This window comes from Globicephala melas, chromosome 15, assembly GCF_963455315.2.
Source record: "Globicephala melas chromosome 15, mGloMel1.2, whole genome shotgun sequence".
Classification (NCBI taxonomy): Eukaryota; Metazoa; Chordata; class Mammalia; order Artiodactyla; family Delphinidae; genus Globicephala; species Globicephala melas.
In genome coordinates this window covers 65,460,298-65,480,530 of record NC_083328.1, presented here as the reverse complement: position 1 = coordinate 65,480,530, position 20,233 = coordinate 65,460,298, and the positions used below count along the sequence as shown (strand labels likewise).

Here is a 20,233-nt window from a genome sequence, read left to right as displayed (position 1 = left end):
CTTTCTTGCTCTTTCTCCATGAGCTCAGAGGAAAGGCCATCTGAGGACACAGCAAGAAGGCAGCCATCTACAAGCCAGGAAGAGAGCCCTCACCAGACACTGAATCTGCTGGCACCTTGATCTTGGACTTCTTGGCCTCCAAAACTGTGAGAAATAAATTTCTGTTGTTTAAGCCAGCTGGTCTGTGGCATTTCCTTATGGCCGCCCAAGCAGACTGAGAGGCCTTCCCCCGCTGCCTTGTCTGAAGTGACCTCATCAACTTCAGCCAATTAGTGTTGGCTTCACTTATCACAGTCTGCATTTCCTTTTTGATTGTTTTGGGTTTCTAACAATAATTTTCTCTCTCCACTGGACTGGAGCTCCAGGAGGGCAGGGATACGGTCTGTTTTGCTAGATGCCCGGCACAGGGCCCCAGAAAGGTGGTGGGCACTCAATGGATATTTGTTGAACGGATGAGCCCTCAGCATCTACCCTCACACCTGATCACGTGGGTGCCTGGAGCCTTTCTCTGTACCAGGGATGGGCTGCACAAAGCTCTTTCCATACTCTCGGGCTGGGCTGCCTCTGGATCTGGAGAGGGGCGCTCTCGGCAGGCCGCTCAGCAGAGCCCTGTCCTACTTAGCTCCCCCAGGCCTCCTCACCGAGCTGCCTAAAGGGGAGCAGATCCTTTCTCACCTGGGGTAGGAGGGTTCCAAAGGATTTTGTTGTCAGGAGGAACTTGGATTCCTTTGGTAACTGTAGTGAGAGAAGAAGAGAAAAGGATCTTGGAAGATTATGTTATAGATTGGGTGGCAAATTCCATATGAGGGGTGAGAGGCTGAACATACAAACAGACCATGGCCAGACCACATATGACAACAGAATGCCGACCCAGAAGGGTCAGGGCATGATCAGTGACTGCCAGCTTCCCTATTTTTTGCATTGAAAAAGTCAAATATGCTGCTCAAACCAATCCCATAGGCTGCCCGGCCCATGCGCACGTTAGCCCACCTCCAGCTTCCCCGCACCGACGACCTCCATAAGAGCCTACCTGAAGCCCTCCCTTTTTTTCACTACAAAGCTTTCCTGCCCCCTGTCTGCCTTCGATTCTCTGCCAAACGCAAATGATAGAGGTTGACTCCCTTGCCCTGAAGAGTTCTCATTCGGGTGGCCGTTCTTTATTTCCACAGGGGGACATGTGGGGGTCAGCATCCCTTTGGTGCCTCTACAGAGAGGGAGGATGTGGCATCTCTTCAGGGAGCAGCGTAGGAGGAACCCTGTGCGGGTGGTGACCAGGGTGGGATCAGGTTGCCCCTAGACTCTGGAGAAGATGGTCGTTTCCTCATTTTACAGATGGGTAAACTGAGGCCCAGAGCAGGACTCAGCCACAAATATACAATGAGGATGATGACGATAACGGTGAAATGATGATAAGGCTGGATTACAGACCAACACATGGCAAGTACTCAGTCAACGTTGGCTGTTACTGTTAGTATTCAGAGGACTTCCTCCGTGCTGATAAACCCGTGCTGGGGCTGCACAAGCATTCATATCTCATTTAACCCTCATTACACCCTTTGGAGGAAATAGAGGAAACCGAGCTTCTGAGAGGCTGAATAACCACCTAAGGTCACCCAGCTGGAAAAGAAGGGGAGCCGGGATTTGAACTCAGGTCTGGTTGACTCTAGAGTCCAGACCTTGATCTCCCCAACTGTGAACCAAGACTCAGATCCAGACCGTCTACTGCACTCTGAGCCCACCTGGCCTTACCGTGTCCTCGCTGAGGGTGAAATTCAGGACTCCAGCCTCTTGATACACGAGCCCGGCCGTGTTGAAAAGATATTCGGAGATGCCCAGGTACACCATGCGGTTGTGGTCGTTGGGAAGGGTCAGCGCCGGCGGGGCAAAGGGAGGGGGCCTGCGGTGGGCCAGCCTGAAAAACTCCCCCTGGGGGAGGAGGCGGCAGAGTGAGCCTGGGCATCCTTCAGGAATTACAATTTGATGTCTCCAGTCCAAGAAAAACTGAGCTAAGGATACCAATCACGTATTCACAGAGGAGAAAGCCATGGCCAGAAACTAACAATAGCATCTCCTCCTGGGGCTACGTTCTAAGTGCTTTTCCCACCAACACGGTGAGGTAGGTGAGATTATACTCATTTTACAGGAGAGGACACTCAGGGAGGTGAAGTGACTTGCCCAGGGTCACTCAGAAGGGTAAGTGGCAGAGTCAGGAACTGAACCTGGGCAGCCAGAGTCCGGCAAGCACACGCCCAACCACGCCGTTGCCTCTGCCTCAACCTCGCAAAGAAACGCAGAAATTCTCCTAAGAGAACAAGGAGGTTCTGTTTGTTTGTTTTCATCTATCAAATTAGCAAAATTTTCCAGAGAGCGGTAAACTGATTTAAGTGTGTGTGTATTTTAAGCTCATACTACCCAGTTTTTGGTGAAAGCATTCACATGCTGCTGGGGATTATACGTTTATGTTTCTGAAGAGCAATTTGGCAACACGTTGCAAAAACAGATCACTTATTGAGCTAAAGAAACAAGAATGTTGAGTTATAAAAAAGCAAATTGTAGATGGATACATATGTTAGAATGCCATTTATGTAAAATTTAAAGGCCTATAAAACATACTATATACGCATTATTGACACACACAGGCAAGAAGGACACACAGGGACGTCATCCGTGTGATTCCCTGGAGGGTAGAGGGTCCCCAAGGGGGCCTCAGCTATTTATTTCTACAATGTTTCATTTCAAAAAAATCAGAGGTGACTATGACAAAATATGTAACATGTCTGAAATCTGGGTTGTGGGTGCGTGAGAAGGTGCAATACCCTCTGTACTTTTGGATCATTTCATTATTTACAATTAATGACTGTGACACTCATATTATAGAATAAATACCACATGCAACTCTTAAAAATATCAGGTGTAAAACAAAGACAAAAAAAGAAAACATAAAAGACAAAAATTAAAAAAAACAGGTGGACCTATGTACCAAAGAGGAACCGGCTCTACTGTATATCATTAGGTGAGAAAAGCAAGTGAAGAACAGTGTGTATTCCTACGTGCAAACAGATTCTCAGCAAAACTAGATGGGCTTTCACATACATGCTCAGGACCAGGGGACCGGAGGGCTAATACCCTCCGCGGCTGACAGCCATTACCTCTGGGCAGGAGCCCCGAGTGGGGATAGGGGGCAATAAACAGGACATTCTCATTTGCCAGGGATAAACAGGAATTGTTTTAATCTTTTATTCCATCGTATCACTTAGATTTTTTTAAAAACTATACTACTTGGTCCAGCAATTTCACTTCTAGGAAATAGTCAAAGATGGGCAGAGATCCAGCTATAAGGATATTCGAGGCAGCTCTGGTTAAACTTGTGGGAGAAATGGAGAGAGCACAGACACCCCAGGAGGGGGCACTGTCCACGTACCTTACCACAAGCTGTCCACTGAGAGACCCAAGAGCCAGTAAAAGGGCTACGGGAGGACATTTCATTGATAGATGTTCACATTATACTGTTCTGGTTTTAAAAGTTGTAAAACAGAATGTAAAATATGACGTATACATGCATGTGCGCGTATGTACTTCTACGTCTATATATGTGGTTTTTATGTGTATTTGTTTCTGCCTCTGTTACGCATGTCTGTGTGTGTGTGTGTGTGTGTGTGTGTGTGTGTGTGTAATTTCTTGTGTCTCAGCAGAGACAAGGACTGGAGGGTTGGGAGACTGTAACTTGTGTGTCAACAGTGCATATCTCTGAGTTGTAATATTAGGGCAATCTCTCTTTCCTTCTTCCCTTCCTTCCTCCCTTCCTTCCCTCCTATTTATTTCTCTGCTCTTTTGTGTTTTCTACATTTTCTTTTTGACATCAAATGTGTTTTAGAACAAACAAGTAAATAGTAAACAAACAAGCCAGTCACCGATTGTGGAGGGACTGAGGTACATCCGGAGGGGATTCAGGGAGTGGGACTTATTCCAGCTGAGGAGGTCCGAGAAGGCTGCTCGGGGAGTGACAACCCAGCCCACATCCACTGGAGGATAAGAAGAAGCCAGTGGGGTAGAGGAGGGCATGGGAAAGAGGGGAGTCCAGGCAGAGGGAATGGACAGGACGAAGGCCCTGAGGTGGGAATTAGCTGGATATGTTGAGGAAGTGCAAGGCCAGTGAGTTTGGTTGGAGGCTGGGGAATGAGGGGGAAAGTGGCATGAAATGAAACTAACTCCATCTATCCATCCATCCATCCAATACATATTTACTGAGCACCTATTATATGCCAAGCATAGTTTTAGGTGCTACACATACAGTAAAGAATAAAGCGGGCTTCCCTGGTGGCACAGTGGTTAAGAATCCGCCTGCCAATGCAGGAGACACAGGTTCGAGCCTTGGCCCGGGAAGATCCCACATGCCGCGGAGCAATTAAGCCCATGTGCCACAACTACTGAGCCTGCGCTCTAGAGCCCACGAGCCACAACTACTGAGCCTGCATGCCACAACTACTGAAGCCCACGTGCCTAGAGCCCGTGCTCTGCAACGAGAGAAGCCACCGCAATGAGAAGCCTGCGCACTGCAATGAAGAATAGCCCCCGCTCGCCGCAGCTAGAGAAAGCCCGTGTGCAGCGACAAAGACCCAACACAGCCAAAACTAAATAAAAAAAAAGAACAAAGCAATCACAGCCCCTTTTCTTTCATCACATTGAGGGAGACAAGCTTGCGACCGTGTGTACTAAGTGCTGCTGAGAAAAATAAAGCAGGATATAGGGGAAGAGGAGGGCGCTATTTTAGCAACAGTGGTCTGGGAGGGCCTCTTTAGGGAGAAGATATTTGAGCAAAGACTTGAAGGAGGAAAGGGAGAGTTTCTGTGGATATCTGGGCCAGAGCCTCCTGTTTAGAAGGGGCAGCAAGTGCAAAGGCCCTGGGGAGGGAGCAGTCGCAGCGCATTTCAGGAATAGCCGGCGGGCCAGTGGGACTGGAACCGGGAGAAGATGAGGAGAGTGGACTGGGGAGAGCAGTGAGGATGGATAGGAAAGGGGTGGAGTCATGAGATCTGTCTCCAAGGATGATGGGGAGTCGGGGGGGGGGGAGGTGGTGTGAGGCAAAGGTGTGAGGGTGTATGATTCTTGGTGTAAGTCTTACCTTCAACAGCACATCCAGGTTATCAGCTGTGGCTTTGGGAGGTGCAACTAGAGAGTAATCGATCCCAGCCACGTTGTCTATTTTGGTTGTCACTAGGGGGAAAGAAGATGGACCATGAACTGGCTCCCCATGGCATCTTTGGGGCCTGGGATGCAGGGGCAGCATCCCCTAAAGTTGAATCAAGACCTGCAGTGCTAATTCCATTCCTACCTCCTCCAGGGAGCCCTCCCTGAGGTCTCCTTAAAGGAAAATGAGCCCACACCCCACATTCACAGATATCGTCTCTCTCCCTTCTTCCAACAGCCCGGAGACATGGCTAAAACACAGAGTCAAGGAGCAGAAAGACCTGAGCTTGAATTGAAATCTATGTGACCTTGGACAAGTCCTTTCATTTCTCTGAGCCACATTTTTTCATTTGTAAAATGGGGTATTACTAGTGACCTTGACAATGCCCTGTACATGGTAGGAACTCAAAAGCCAGAAGGAATCATTATTAGCAGTGATAATATCCCAGGCTGAGCCCAGACTGGCTTTAGGTCTGAGTGGTTTCTCTGTTTCCCAGCAGTAATCAATGAGGATTAAATAAATATTGGTTTCTCCTTTAGCCCTTCCTTCCCATGTTAGTGGGGAATAAACCGAGTCTCAGAAAAGGTAACTAGTCTAAGATGGCAAAGCTGGTGAGTGACAAGGCTGGGACTCAAGCCAAAATCTTTTTCCTGCCTGGTGAGGCCAAACCCTGGACACTGCAACTGCACTGAACGCGCCCAGGAGGGGCCCTGTGCCTGGAGGGGCTGGGGCGATGCCTGGGGGAAGGGAACGTATCTGAAATGGACATGTGCCATGTGCCAGCCAAACCAGGCTCCACAGGGAGGCAGCCCAGGCAGCAGTTTGGGGCATAGGCTTGGGATCCTGTTTCTGCTTCTTACTGCCTCTTGACCTCAGGTAAGTCTCGGCTCCTTTCTGAGCCTCCGTTTCCTGGTGGTAAAATTGGGACAAAACAGTGATCTCAGCGGGGTGTTAGGAGGCCGAGAGGAAACCATTCTGCTGGGTACATGACACATGGTGAGCACTTGGCCATACGGGTCCTCCCCCACTTACTGCAGCCCTTCACCATTTACCAAGCATTTGGGGAAAGAGAAGATTGTCCCCATTTTAAAGATACGGAAACTGAGGCTCTGAGAGGGGAAGCGATCAGCCTCAGATCTCAGGCCAGCTATGTATCTCTGGCTCCAGAGAGCTGCAGGTACTTGTTGTTTGGCCCCTGCAGAGCTGCTTTTCCATTAAACTTCTGGACCTGCCACAAGGACCTGGCCCAATAGGGGATCTGATGCCAATTGCCATTTGGAAATAAGCTGTGCTACCCATTCCCACCCAAGCCCAGGCCTGCCTAGGAAAATTGCTGGCTCCATCACACTCTCCCTGTGTCCCTCACCCCCTCCCCCTTCTACCCCAGCCTCCTTACCTGGCAGTGTCTGGAAATAAGGTTGCAGCTTGGAGGATACGGTACTGGTCACTACCTCGCAGATCTGGGGAGAACAAAAGAACTGATCAGCAAAGTTTTCCTATAGTGGAAAATGTCCTCTGAGAATAATTATCCAGACATGTTTTGCTCTTCTTGAATGTTTCCTTGAAAATCATATAACTACTCAAGTTTCCCTTTTCTCTTTGGCCACCAGGAAGCTCAGAGTTCAACATGTAACTTGGAAATAGTAACTTTATATGACTGTATGACCTGCACATCTGCATTTTACTTCCTACTCTGGCATGGAGCTTTCCTGATGGGTATTTATGTTTTCTGTTTTTTAATGTGAGATTTTGTTTGTTTGTTTGTTTTTGTTTGCACTCAGACCCTTTGTGGAATGAGGTGGTGAAAAAACGAACAGGAGGTGGTCAGATGTCGGCCTTCCCCTGTGTGTGCTTCTAGGAGCAGGGGGCAGGTCCTCTGCTCAAGCCTGGGTGGGCACCCTCATCTTTGCTTTGTGTGGCCAGAGAAGACTTCTCAGCCGTCCCCCTCCCATAACTCATAGGGGAACAAGCACTGGTCTGAGAAGCCCTGGGTCACATGCTGATTTTGCCACTGAGGAAGTTACTCCATTTCTATGAGAAAAGAGACCCTTATTTTCTCATCTGTAAAATGGAGCCCTGCGGGTTATAGTTTCCATTCCATTTGCTCTTCTGGAATGTGGCCCTGTCACACCCATTTAGAGGTGGAGTCTGTGAACTCTCCCCTACAATCTGGGTGGGCGGGGTGGCTACTTGCTTCTAACCAATAGAAAACAGCGCAAGTCACACTGTGTAACTTCCCAGGTGAGGTCATAAAAGGCTGTGCAGCTTCCACTTCGGTCTCTTGAGATGCTCCCTCTGGAACCCATTGATAAGCTGTGCAAAGCCCCAGCCCCATGGAGGGGACACGGGTAGATGCTCCACTCAACAGCCCCGGCTGAGCCGAGCATCCAGTCTTCCCAGCTCAGGCACCACGGACATGAGAGGAGATCCCACCGGATGACTCTAGCCCCAGGCTTTGGAGTCTTCCCAGATGAGGTACAGACATCATGGAGCAGAGACAAGCTACGCTGGTCCCGCTGTGCCTGCTGATTTCCTGATCCACAGAATCCGTGAACATTATCGAATGGTCGTTGCTGGATGACGCTGTATGTGGGGCTATTTGTTTCGAAGCAACAGCTGGAATAGAGGATTAAAATCACAGGCTTCCTTAATTTGACCCATTGGGGCTGATGGGGTAGGTGGTGCAGTAGGTGGCGGTGGTCAGATAAGCCCCGCCTTCACGACGTTGCTCCCCCCACGTCTTGAATGACCTCATTCATCCAACGGAGTCTCTCCAGTCCTTGCATTTCTTGACTGTTGGGCAGCCCCGGGCATGGTGGGCCACTGTCTCTGACTGAGGACCCTCCCCGCTCTCCGCCTGGCCCGCTACTTCCTCTTCCTCGGACACCCTGTGAGCTCCTTTTCCCTCGTGAAGATGTTGATCTCCTTGGACTGCCCGCTCCTTCCACCCAGGAGCCCCTCTGGAGCTTGCCATACATGCCCATGGCCCCTGTGGGACATTGTTGGTCCACCCCGGGGGTCTCCTGCGCTTGGCATCACAGCTCCCTACACACCCAGCAACTCTCCCTGCCTGAGGACTTTAATCCCTGGACCTTGCTCCCAAGTGCCAAGGAGTTACAGCAGCCAGAAAGAGGGGTGAGAGTTGATGGATAAATACCCATCTTCCCCACCCCTTTGGGACAGTTCTGAGGTGTGTGCCCCGAAGTCCCGCAGCACTGAGCCCCAGCTGTCCAGAGTGGTAGCCCACTCAATAATGTTCCTGTTCCCAGCTCTCTTCCCCACCCCTCGCCTGGGATCCCCGCCCAATAAAACACTCGCACCTGAATCTTTGTCTCAGCCATGCCTGGGGGGACCCTGATTGGGTCCCCCGCTCCACGTTCCCAACCTGCGGCCAGCACCCAGACCTTGGTTTGCAGCCAGACATCTCCCCTGAGCTCCAGCCTGAGAGTCCAGCTGCCTTCCTGGACCAAGTCCCTGGATGTCCCACAGGCCCCCAAGGCCAGCACATCTCAACCAAACCCATCAGGTTCCCACTCCTCCACAGTACTGGTCCCCCTATCTGCCCACAGGGCAGATAGGGCACCTCCACACTTCCCTCCCGCCTTCCCCACTGTCAATCAAGTTATTTTATCTGGGGGGGTGGGAGGGAGGAAGGAAAGGAAGGAAGGAGGGAGAAATTTTGGTTTTCGTGGAGTGTGTTTCTATCACATAAAACTCTGGATGTCCCAAGGAGACTAAGAATGTCACTGTCGGAGAAACCCGTGCCTCTGCTCCAAGTGGCCCAAAGGTGAGAGCAGGCGGCACATCTGGCAGCGAAGGGCCAGCTGGACACCTGGGCTGCCTGCCCTCAGCTACTGCCCTCCAATGCCAGTTACTAATGAGGGCCACCAGGGGGCTCCAAATCACAGCAAATCACACGGCAGCCTGGCGCCTGCCTGTCTGCTGCCACCCTCCTCCGCCCCCACCCCCATCCACACCCTATATAGACCCTTCCTTCCCTCAGACGCCCACTCTTCTCTCTGAATTCCTGGGGAGTGGACTCCCAAACTCATTCCTTGCCATTTCCAGGCCTTCGTAACATCATGGACACCCTGACACTTCATTTATTCATCCATCCATCCATTCATTCATTCAGGCCCATACTCTCTTCTAAACAATATCTTAGACTAATTAAGAGCTTCACCTCTGAGGTGGGGCGGCATGGGTTTGAAGCCCAGCCCTATCACTTCCTCTATCTGTGTCTCAGTGTTATTATTGTTCAGCTTGGCTGCTCTCAAGGGGTCACTCTTAAGGCGTTAACAAGAAATAATCTGTTTCAATAGTTCTTTACGGTAAATACATGCTAACACTCCCCTCATACTATTACTTAATTACAAAGATGGTTGAGTTACGGTTGAGCCAGGCTGCTGGGGAGCCTTCACTATTTTAGTAATCCTTACAACGGCTTGGTGAAGAAGGTATCAATGTCCCCATTTTACAGATGGTGAAACTGAGGTTTGGAAAAGTCAAGTGATTTGCTCAACATCACACAGCTAAGCCCTGGAGCCAGAATCAAAACCCAGAGACTCTGACTCTAAAACCTGTTTTATAATCTCCTCTGTTATGCATTTTGACCACCAGGCATGGATTTTTTTTTTTTTTTTAACTTTTGACAGAGTGCCTTCAGATAGATGATCTCATTTGATGGATGTCTCCCTACCCATGTTGTCAGTGCCTTTCACTGGGAGACCAAGGTCTCCCACCTGGAAGACTGCACAAGCCTCCTCAGTGTCCCCGAGACTCCTGGTCTCTCCAGCCGTTCTCACGGCAGCCAAAGAAGTTGTTCTAAAGCACAGATCTGGCCAGGTCACCCCTTTGCCTAAAACCTTCAATGGCTCCCCATTGCCCTTTGAGAAAACTCAAGCTCACTTGTCTTGGGAGACAGGCTCAGGGATTTCCTGGAGATTGACAATTTATTAATGGAAAACTAGCCCAAGGAATGGCCCCTTTTCTCAGCTGAAGAGGTTGGCTTGCGTGGGGCGGGGGTTAGGGTGAAGGTAGGCTTGGGAAGCTCTGGTCCGTGTCTGTCTTTCGTACCAGTTCCAGCCTCAGGACATAGTTTGACCACACTCTAGTCTAGCAGCTTCATCAGCTGCATGTTTTCTGGGTGGGTATCGCTACCAAGGGGGTTCGGGGTTGGGGGATGGGGAAGGAGGCTGGAGGGCTATGAGGAGAGGGGCTCAGTGCAAGAGAATGGTAGTTTCTCTGCAGGGAAGAATGATGGGAGAAGAGCAGAGGTGGTCCAAGCATGGGGGAATTTGCCATGTGTGTGTCACATGACCCTTTCTTAGTTTCTCACTGGATCCCCAGGAAAATTGACATGACTGATTTTTAGAGCTGGACATGTGCTTTCCAAGGGCCGTGGGGTACTGCTGAAGAGGTCTGGGTGAGAGCAGAGATAAACCCACGCACATATGGTCACCTTATCTTTGACAAAGGAGGCAAGAATATACAATAGAGAAAAGACAGCCTCTCCAATAAGTGGTGCTGGGAAAACTGGACAGCTACATGTAAACGAATGAAATTAGATCACTCCCTAACACCATACACAAAAATAAACTCAAAATGGATTAGAGACCTAAATGTAAGGCCAGACACTATAAAACTCTCAGAGGAAAACATAGGCAGAACACTCTGTGACATAAATCACAGCAAGATCCTTTTTGACCCACCTCCTAGAGGAATGGAAATAAAAACAAAAAAAACAAATGGGACCTAATGAAACTTAAATGCTTTTGCACAGCAAAGGAAACCATAAACAAGACAAAAAGACAGCCCTCAGAATGGGAGAAAATATTTGCAAATGAAGCAACTGACAAAGGATTAATCTCCAAAATATACAAGCAGCTCATGTAGCTCAATATCAAAAAGCCAAACAACCCAATCCAAAAATGGGTAGAAGACCTAAACAGACATTTCTCCAAAGTATACATACAGATGGCCAACAAACACATGAAAAGATTCTCAACATCACTAATCATTAGAGAAATGCAAATCAAAACCACGATGAGGTACCACCTCACACCAGTCAGAATGGCCATCAACAAAAAAATCTAGAAACAACAAATGCTGGAGAGGGTGTGGAGAAAAGGAACCCTCCTGCACTGCTGGTAGAAATGTAAATTGATACAGCCATTATGGAGAACAGTATGGAGGTTCCTTAAAAAACTAAAAATAGAACTACCATATGACCCAGCAATCCCACTGCTGGGCATATACCCTGAGAAAACCATAATTCAAAAAGATAAATGTACCACAATATTCACTGCAGCACTATTTACAATAGCCAGGACATGGAAGCAACCTAAATGTCCATCGACAGATGAATGGATAAAGATGTGGCACGTATATACAAGGGAACTCAGCCATAAAAAGGAACGAAATTGAGTTATTTGTAGTGAGGTGGATGGACCTAGAGTCTGTCATACAGAGTGAAGTAAGTCAGAAAGAGAAAAACAAAGAACACACATATGTGGAATCTAAAAAAATGGTGCTGATGAACCCAGCTGCAGGGCAGGAATAAAGACACAGACATAGAGAACGGACTTGAGGAAGGGGGCGAAGGGGAAGCTCTGACGAAGTGCGAGAGTAGCAGTGACATATATACACTACCAAATGTAAAATAGATAGCTAGTGGGAAGCTGCTTCATAGCACAGGGAGACCAGCTCCATGCTTTGTGACGACCTAGAGGGGTGGGATAGGGAGGCTGGGAGGGAGGCTTAAGAGGGAGGGGATATGGGGACACATGTATACATATAGCTGATTCACTTTGTTGTACAACAGAAACTAACACAACACTGTAAAGCAATTATACACCAATAAAGATATAGATATATATATATATAAAAGAGGTCTGGGTGAGAGCAGAAGTGTCCAGCGATGCGTGAGGTATGTGGACACAGAAGGCCCCACCCGCTCTGACAGGAGGTGAGATTCTGAGCCCCTCGTACCTTGCGGTTCATGCGGTTTCGGAGCGAAGACTCGATTTTTTTACGGAAGAGTTGGATCAGCCACCTGGAGATTGACACGTGGGGACATGCATGAGGCTTCCCAGGTGGCCCTGGGATGCATTCCGAAGGCTTCCTCATCTGGGAAGCCTTCCTCCCTTTTCCAAATAAACCTAAACTCCCTCATCCCTGGGCTCCAACTCTGTGCACCCCCATCAGACACTTCTTCCCCTGTGTGCGACCTGTTTCTGAGGTTATTTCTTCAACAGGTGCACGGCTGGACCCCCATCCCATCTCAGCCTCAGTCCTCACCACTCCCTCTCTCTGTACTCCAGCCACACTGCTTTGCTGTATCCTCCTGTGTCCTGTGCTTCCCCTCACCATAGGGCCTTTGCACATGCTGTTCGCTCTGCTTAAAACACCCCTTGTCCCCAAGTTAATTAACTCCTACTTATTCTTTTCATCTCAATTGAAATGTCATTTCATCAAAGAAAATGAAATGACCAGCCCCCAGACTAGGTCAGATCCTCCAGTTCTATGTGTTCATCGCACTTTGTACCTCTTTTTCTCAGTTCTTATTGTGAGCCATTAATTAATGCAATGATTTGATTAATGTTTGTCTTCCCCACAGGCTGGAAGCTTCAAAAGAGCAGGGACTGTGTAACTAAGACTCTGGGGCCAGCAAGTCCTGGGCTGAATCCCAATCCCTTCTCAATACTCAATAGGGATGAAAACTCAGGTTATTTCCTATTCTTTCTGTGTCTTGTCTCCTCTGAATATGGGGTAATAATTGACGAACTGCACAGAGCCATTGTGTGGATTGAATGAGATAAGGAACATGCTTGAAACAGTGCCAGGCATGCAGTAAGTCTCCAATCGCTGTTAGCAAGGCCAAATTTTTAGTGACCACTGCTACTTCCTGAGCACGATGCATAAGCCTGGTGCATAGCAGATTCTTAGTCGATGTTCGTTGGATGGATGGAGAGATGAATGCTTGCAGGCTGTGGTAAGGATTGTATAACTTGGTGCACTTAAAGTGTTTAGTGCACAGCCCGGAGCATAAGTGCTCAGTAAAGTTTGCTGAATGAATATTGAATGAGTGAGTGACTCTTCAAGGCAGGGATGTTGTGTGTTCCATCTGTAGACCCCTGTCCCCTTACACCTGAGGTCTGGCATAGAAGTGGCATTTGGGATGTGTTTTCTGAATACAAGAATAATCAGGACAGGGACTGCCCTGGTGGCGCAGTGGTTAAGAATCCACCTGCCAATGCAGGGGACACGGGTTTGAGCCCTGGTCCGGGAAGATCCCACATGCCACGGAGCAAGTGAGCCCGTGCGCCACAGCTAGTGAAGTCCGCGCGCCTAGAGCCCGTGCTCTGCAACGAGAAGCCACCGCAATGAGAAGCCTGTGCACCGCAGCTGAGTAGACCCGCTCGCCACAACTAGAGAAAGCCCATGCGCAGCAACGAAGACCCAACACAGCCAAAAATAAATAAATAAATTTATAAAAAAAGAAAGAATAACTAGGACAATCCTGTCCCTCCTCCCATCCACAGCCCCAGGAGATCATACCCCAGGCTGCTGCGCGAGATGCGTACGCGGACACTGTTGACGTGGCTGCTGCAGCGGGAGCAGGTGACTGTGGGGTGGCCCGAGGTGGGGTCATAACCCAGCTTGAGACCAGCCAAAATGGAGATGCCATCCACACTCAGGTCAAAGTTGCCGCTGACTTTGCTGAAGGGAAACAGAAAGAAAAGACTTGGAGCAAGCATTTTCTTCTCGCTGCCATTCAAACTTCACACCAATGCTGGAAGGCAGGTTTTGCTATTATCTCCACTCTGGGTGAGGAGATGGAATTCAGAGAGGGAAGGCAGCTTGCCCAAGATCACACAGCAGCTGAGTGAAAGAGCCAGGATTCCAACTCGAAGTCTGAACCCATGTCTACCTGGCAGAACCCTGCTCTTACTGCCTCAGCCTCTGCCTGTGTGCTGTGTGGCACTGAGAGTGTTTCTCAACCTCTCTGAGCTTCAGTTTCCTTACCCAGACCCTGGACCAGCAGTGGGACACCAGCTTTGCCACTAGAAAGCTCAGTTTGGGGGACCAATGACTTTAATTAATGCCCTCATTCATTAAATGGGGTTAATAACTCCTCCCTCAGGGATGAAATGAGTTTGGGATAAGACAGTGAGTGTGAATGTAGTTTGTCAACTCTTCTATAATGTGAGGAAGTATTGTTATCATTTTGTGTGTGTGTGTGTGATCAGTAGTGAAATGATAGATGTGAAACAGCCCAAGTGAAGAAGTAAGCAATTCTTGTTGTGGGGAATGGACACACCCAGCAGTCCTTGTAACAGAAGGCAGACTCACGCCCCTCTCCTCACCAAAGTGTCTGTTTTCTCCCTGGATTCACCACAAAGGAGAAGCTGATAAACTGACAGGTCAGTCTGAACCACTGTCACTGCTGCACAGAGTCACTGCAGGGAGGGCCCAATATTTAGATTCAGAGCTGTTGTTTGGGTGATCTGCCCCAATTTTCACCCCTCCCTGCACCCATACCCTCACCATTGCCTACCTTGGGGGGATATGTGTGTATTTCCATGCTCCTGACCTTGGACTTGATCACATGACTTGCTTTGGCCAATGGCATACGAATAGAAGTGACCATGGGCCAGTTCAATCCCCCCCAGGCCTTAAGGGGACCTGCATGTTTCTGGTTGCCCTTTTTGCACCTCCGCCATCACTAAATCTGCTCTGGGTAGCCCACTGGTCCAGGGAGGAGGAGATACCTGTGTAGCACGGCTACCTCAGCTGAGGGCAACCTACATCAGGGAACCCCAATCAACACATAGATAGGTAAGTGATGATATATGACTTGTTTGAGGTCACTGAGTTTCGGTCATTGATGGTTTGTTACAGAGCGATAGCTAACTGATAAAGGGGTAAACTAAAGGTCCCACTTAGCCTTCCATCCTAAGCCACATGCACCAGCTCAGCCTTGCCCGTGCCCTGCATTGAGATGTGGGAAAATTCTCAGCTATTAACCAAGGGTTATGTTGAAAATTCTTCTGTGAAAAGTTCCCCCAGGAACTCTGAGGGGCCAAATGGTAATGGGCCAGGCAAAAATTGGGCATTCTCGAGACCTTGGCTCTCATCTCCTCCAAATATCACCAAGAGCTCACTCACACACTCAACAAACACTGAGCTTGGACACGCACATGAAATTCTTTCGTGCTTTCCATTTTCCACTCATCTTGATACTGGCATCTTTGATGGAAAGATCAAGGTCTTGATCAGGCAACGGTCTTATCTGGGAATTGGGAAGCTTGAATTCACGAATAACCAAGCTGCAAAGAAGAAATGATCAGTTAGTCTCTAAGTGTCCCCACAAGGACTCAGTCAGTGGTCAGTGCAGACGCATTCCCCTCCATCCCGGCCCTTTACCCCAGTTATTCCAAAAGAACCCAGAAGCTATGAGAGCAGCCTGGGGAGCTCTGTGGTTAGGCTTTGAAGTCAGACAAATCTGCATTTGAACCCTGCTCTTCAGTTTACTGCTGTGTGACCCCGGGCACATCACTTAATCATGCTGAGCCTGTTTCCTCATGTTGTAAAATGAGCACAGTAACCTCTGTCTTGCAGGGTGTGTGATGATCAGTGAAGATTATCCCAGTGACTACAATTTCTGTAAAGGGTGGAATGTGTCTGCCTTTTTTTCACTACTGTAGCATAGCCTGGTGAGTCAGACACACAGTAGGTGCTCAAAAATATCTGTTGAATGAGTGAGTGCCTAAAATTCTTTAGAGGACATTTATGGATTTCTCTCCCCAGCACCCATTCCCCTCTCTCGTGATGACAGAAGTGCCATTTACTTTGGAGGAACCCTTCCCCACATCTAGTCCGTGACGCTCCAAAGAAAGTTGACTTCACCGCCATCTTCAGGGGGTGGAGCTTGAGACTTCAGCACAAGCTCCTTCGTGTCTGCTATCCCCCTGGCCACAGTGATTGGTCCAGGAGTGTGTACATAACCTAAGACGGACCAATCAGAGTGAATCTTAGGAGTTTTGCTTGAGCTGTAAGGAGAAGGTGCCCTCCTCCCACAGGGCTGGGAGTGCTGAGAAGGTGCCGGCGAGTGCTTCGCGGGGAGGCCCTACCCAAGAATTAGCCCTCCCGAGGGAAGCGGTGCTGAGAGGTGGCAGGAGAGAAACAGGGTCCAGTGACATTTGAGCCTTCCTCAAGCTGAACCCGAAGACAGACAATTCCAGGGACCTGTGAGCCAATACCTTCTGGTTTAGGCCATTTTGGACTAGGTTTTCTGTCCTTGAAACCTCACCCCCACCCCTAATCCTAATTAACATGTGGGCTTGGCACAGAGTTTGGGGCTCCATGACATCCCCGTAGGAGTCACGGCGAGTGCCTGAAAGACCGTTTGTGTGGTTTTCTCCACATGCAGCTTGGGGGATTGGATCCCCTTGGGATGGTGTAAACATTAGCTTGGGGATCCTAATGTCTCTGAGTTTAGGAGTCGGTGGCTCTGTGAGTCTAGGTCTTGGTGGCCCCAACACACTACAGTCCTGCACACGGAGGACTGAGCTTGACGGACCTTACCTGTAGAAGCTATACTTCCCTTTCCCAAGGTACTTCATCTTAAAGCTTCCTGAGAAAGTGGGAATTGTGACCTTCTCCAACTCCTTCTGCAGAGTAGCCACTCCCTGCTGGCAGGCTGAGGGGAAAGAGCGGGGTCAGTGGTCAGAGGTGTGCAGCCTGTTCATGGCAGGGACGTTGGGATTGGAAAGATCTAAAGCAGGGCTCAAGTTAAGGTTTTTGTCAAGGGCCCCAGAGCAAATATTTTCTGCTCTGTGGGTCTTACTGTCTCTGTCACAACCACTCAGCCGTAGACAATACGTCAATGAGTAGGTACGGTTGTGTTCCAATAAAACTTTATTGATGGACACTGGAATTTGAATTTCATATCATTTTCACATGGTGTGAGATAGGATTCTTCTTTTGATTTTTTCCAACTGTAAAAGCCATGCTTAGTTCCTGGGCCATGCAAAAACACGTGTTGGTCCAGATTTGGCCTATGGGCTGTCATTTGCCAACCCCTAGTTTAAAATATCACCCCCTCCAAATACCCAGTCATGCATCCTGCGGGTGTTATTGAACATCTGCTCTGTGCTCTGCCCTCACAGATACTCTATCTCTCTGGCTTTCGGACTCTCTCGCCACAGGACCTTTGCATGTACCATTCCTGTTGCCTAGGAAGCCCCTTCCTCTCATCTTCACCTGGTCGTTCTAGTCATCACTTCCTCTAGGAACTTTCTCTGACTCATCAGATGAGAGCGATCCCCCTTGTTATCATTCTCATGATGCTGTGGGCATCTCTTTTGGAGCTCCCATTACCGTTTGTAATTATGCATTTATTCATGTGATTTTTTTTACTACTATCTCTCTTCCCTACTAGATGTAAGCCCCCCAAGGTCAGTGGTAGACGTCACGGACATCCCCTGTCTTTACCACAGTGACTGGAACTTAATACCTGTTGGAGGAATGAATGAATGAATGTTCCAGGGTCAGGAATTCTGCCATCAGTTATTAGGTGGTTAACAGCATCGAAAAACCAGTTAAAAGGCAAACACGTTAAATGAGAAGAGTAAGTAGTAGGATGAGGGATCCCAGGAGCCAGTTAGGAAGTAGTAAGAATAATAATAGTAATAATAATAATAACAGTTACCAAGCTCTTACTCTGTTCCAGGCACAGTTCTGGGCTCTATACACGTATTAAGTTACTGAATCTGAACAATCCTGGGTAGTAGGTCCTGTTACGACTCCCAGTTCACAGATGAGGAAGCTGAGACTCAGAAAGGTGACCGCACAGCTGGCAGGTGATGGAGGCAGGACTGGAATCCAGGCCTTCTGGTCCCAGAGCCTGTGCCCTGGGATAGGCCTTCTGGGGGTTCAAAAGTAAACAATGCCTAGATTGTCACTGCCCGGAGGGAAAAGAAAATGTGGGATGGCCACGATCTGTGGGTCTGCAGCGGCCAGGTCTTGAAGGGTCTCTAATGCCAAGCCCAAGACATCCACTGAGGGCACTAGGGAACCACTGAACAGTGTAAGTAAAGAGGGGGAATGGGCAGCTTTGCTGTATTTCACAACTGTCACTGGTTGCCGCATGGGGTGTGAGTAGAAGGGGGAACCGAGGCTGCTGTGACAGGACATGAAGACTTCTGGGCTTAAAGGCCGAGCCCAAGCCTCTGCTCTCTGGAAGACTTCAGAACCACCCCAGCTCTGGGTATAGAGCAGGGACATAATCCTTTCTCCTAGCTCATGGGGAACCTTCCGTCTGCACCCCTGGGATTCAGAGGTGTCCTGCCTGGGCTGGGGTAGGAATTCAGGGGTGGGATACCAGGTCCCTTTGGTCCTGTCCTGATTCCCCAGGGGTCCACCGCGGCTGTGGTTCTGCCTTCCGGATCTGATTTCTCCGGCACTGGCTGTCCCCCACTGTTCTGCAGTTCATCTCTCTGCCACCGAGAGGCAGCATTGAGCAGCCCCACCCTGGTACATCTGACAAGACCAGAGCTCAGCTCCAGGCCGCCCACTTCCCAGTCCCTCCTCCAAGTTTGTCTGCTCATCTGTAAAGGTCGCTAGTAACAGTATGTCCTTTTAGCACAGTGCCTGGCACCGATCTGAGCAGGTCAGGGGGCTGCTTCATGCCAGTCTCTCCTCTGTCTGGGCCTGGATGCATGGCCTGGGGGACCCTCTCTGGGTCACCCAGATGGCTAGTGTGCACAATATGGCTGCCAGCCCCTGCCCTGGGGGAGGGCCTCCCCGCCCTGAAGACTGAGCCAGGGACCTTGAGACAAAAATCAGGGCTGAGAACCAGCTTGGAAGGAAGTGAAAGGCCTAGAAGCCCGAGTTGGGTATTGCGTAGAGGGAGGGGACCATGAGGCACCTGAGCACTGGACTCAAGAGTCCTCCAGGCCAGGGCTCCAATCCCGGTGCTGCCGCTTCCAGCCCTGTGACCTTGGGTAGCTCACCTTATCTCAGCTTCTTCATATGTAACACAGGGGTAAGAGGGCCTCCTTGGAGGAGCTGTGAGCAGGCCGTACACTGGATGTAAAGGGCTGCACACAGCAGGTGCTCAATCAGTGCTCCTCAGGGGTTGGAGGGGAGAAAAGGAAGGCATCCAGTTACCGTAGTCCAGGCCCTTCTGGGTGATCCTGGCCACGACGCCGGGGCTGGTGGTCGCTGTCACAGCTGTGCCCAGGGCGGCCAGCACCACCAGGGTCGCCCACCTCCACGTGTCATCAGGGCCCCTGGCCATGTCTTCGTCCTGCAGAGCTGCCAAAACCTTGAGGCCTTGGAGGGGACCCAGGGACCTATAAATGAGGCAGCTGGGGAAGTGCAAGTCAGTGGAATGTAGAAAAGAGGAAGGAACACAGCAGGGGCAGGAGAAGGGATGGACGGCTGCCTGCCTGAGGTCCCCCACCATGGTCAGGGCCACAGCCCCAGAGCAGCCAGCAGTGGAGCCTGGGAGCCCTGTGTCTGTGTGTGTGGTGTGTGTGTGGTGTGCTATGCTGTGTGTGTTTGTATGTGTGGTGTGTGGTGTGTGTAGGTTGAGACTTCTGGCTCTGGGCATCATTCTCCTCCCTAAGCACCCCTTCTCCCTCCCTGAACCCCCACCCCAATCCCTTTATCTAAGGACTTCCTGGAAGCTGGGTGGTAGGTACATCAGTGCTCATTATATTTTTCTTTTCTTTTTTTTAATGCTTTACTGAGGTACAGTCGAGAAATAAAATTGGATACAGTTGGCCCTCGAACAACACAAGCTTGAACTGTGCAGGTGCACTTATATGGGGATTTTCTTCAATAAATACATGCTACGGTACTACACCATCTGTGGTTGGTTGAATCCACAGGTGTGGAACCTTGGATATGGTGGAACCGCATATATGGGGGGCCGACTCTTAAGTTATACGTGGATTTTCGGCTGCTGTCGGGGGGGTCAGTGCCCCAACCTCTGCATTGTTCAAGGGTCTAGTGTATATTTAAAGTGTACAAGGT

General features: G+C 49.6%; 1 protein-coding gene across 1 annotated transcript in view; it reads right to left on the bottom strand.

Annotated features, from left to right (window-relative positions):
- BPI (bactericidal permeability increasing protein) overlaps positions 1-19,493 on the bottom strand; it is a 29,210-nt gene extending 9,717 nt beyond the window's left edge. The window contains exons 1-9 of the mRNA XM_030830583.2: positions 19,364-19,493; positions 16,778-16,892; positions 15,391-15,519; positions 13,748-13,909; positions 12,179-12,242; positions 6,585-6,648; positions 5,123-5,214; positions 1,750-1,926; positions 676-735 (exon numbers count right to left, since the gene is read on the bottom strand). Coding sequence (XP_030686443.2) covers positions 676-735; positions 1,750-1,926; positions 5,123-5,214; positions 6,585-6,648; positions 12,179-12,242; positions 13,748-13,909; positions 15,391-15,519; positions 16,778-16,892; positions 19,364-19,493 — 993 coding nt within the window. The remainder of the gene's footprint in view (positions 1-675; positions 736-1,749; positions 1,927-5,122; positions 5,215-6,584; positions 6,649-12,178; positions 12,243-13,747; positions 13,910-15,390; positions 15,520-16,777; positions 16,893-19,363) is intronic.
- Between the last annotated feature and the right edge of the window lie 740 nt (positions 19,494-20,233).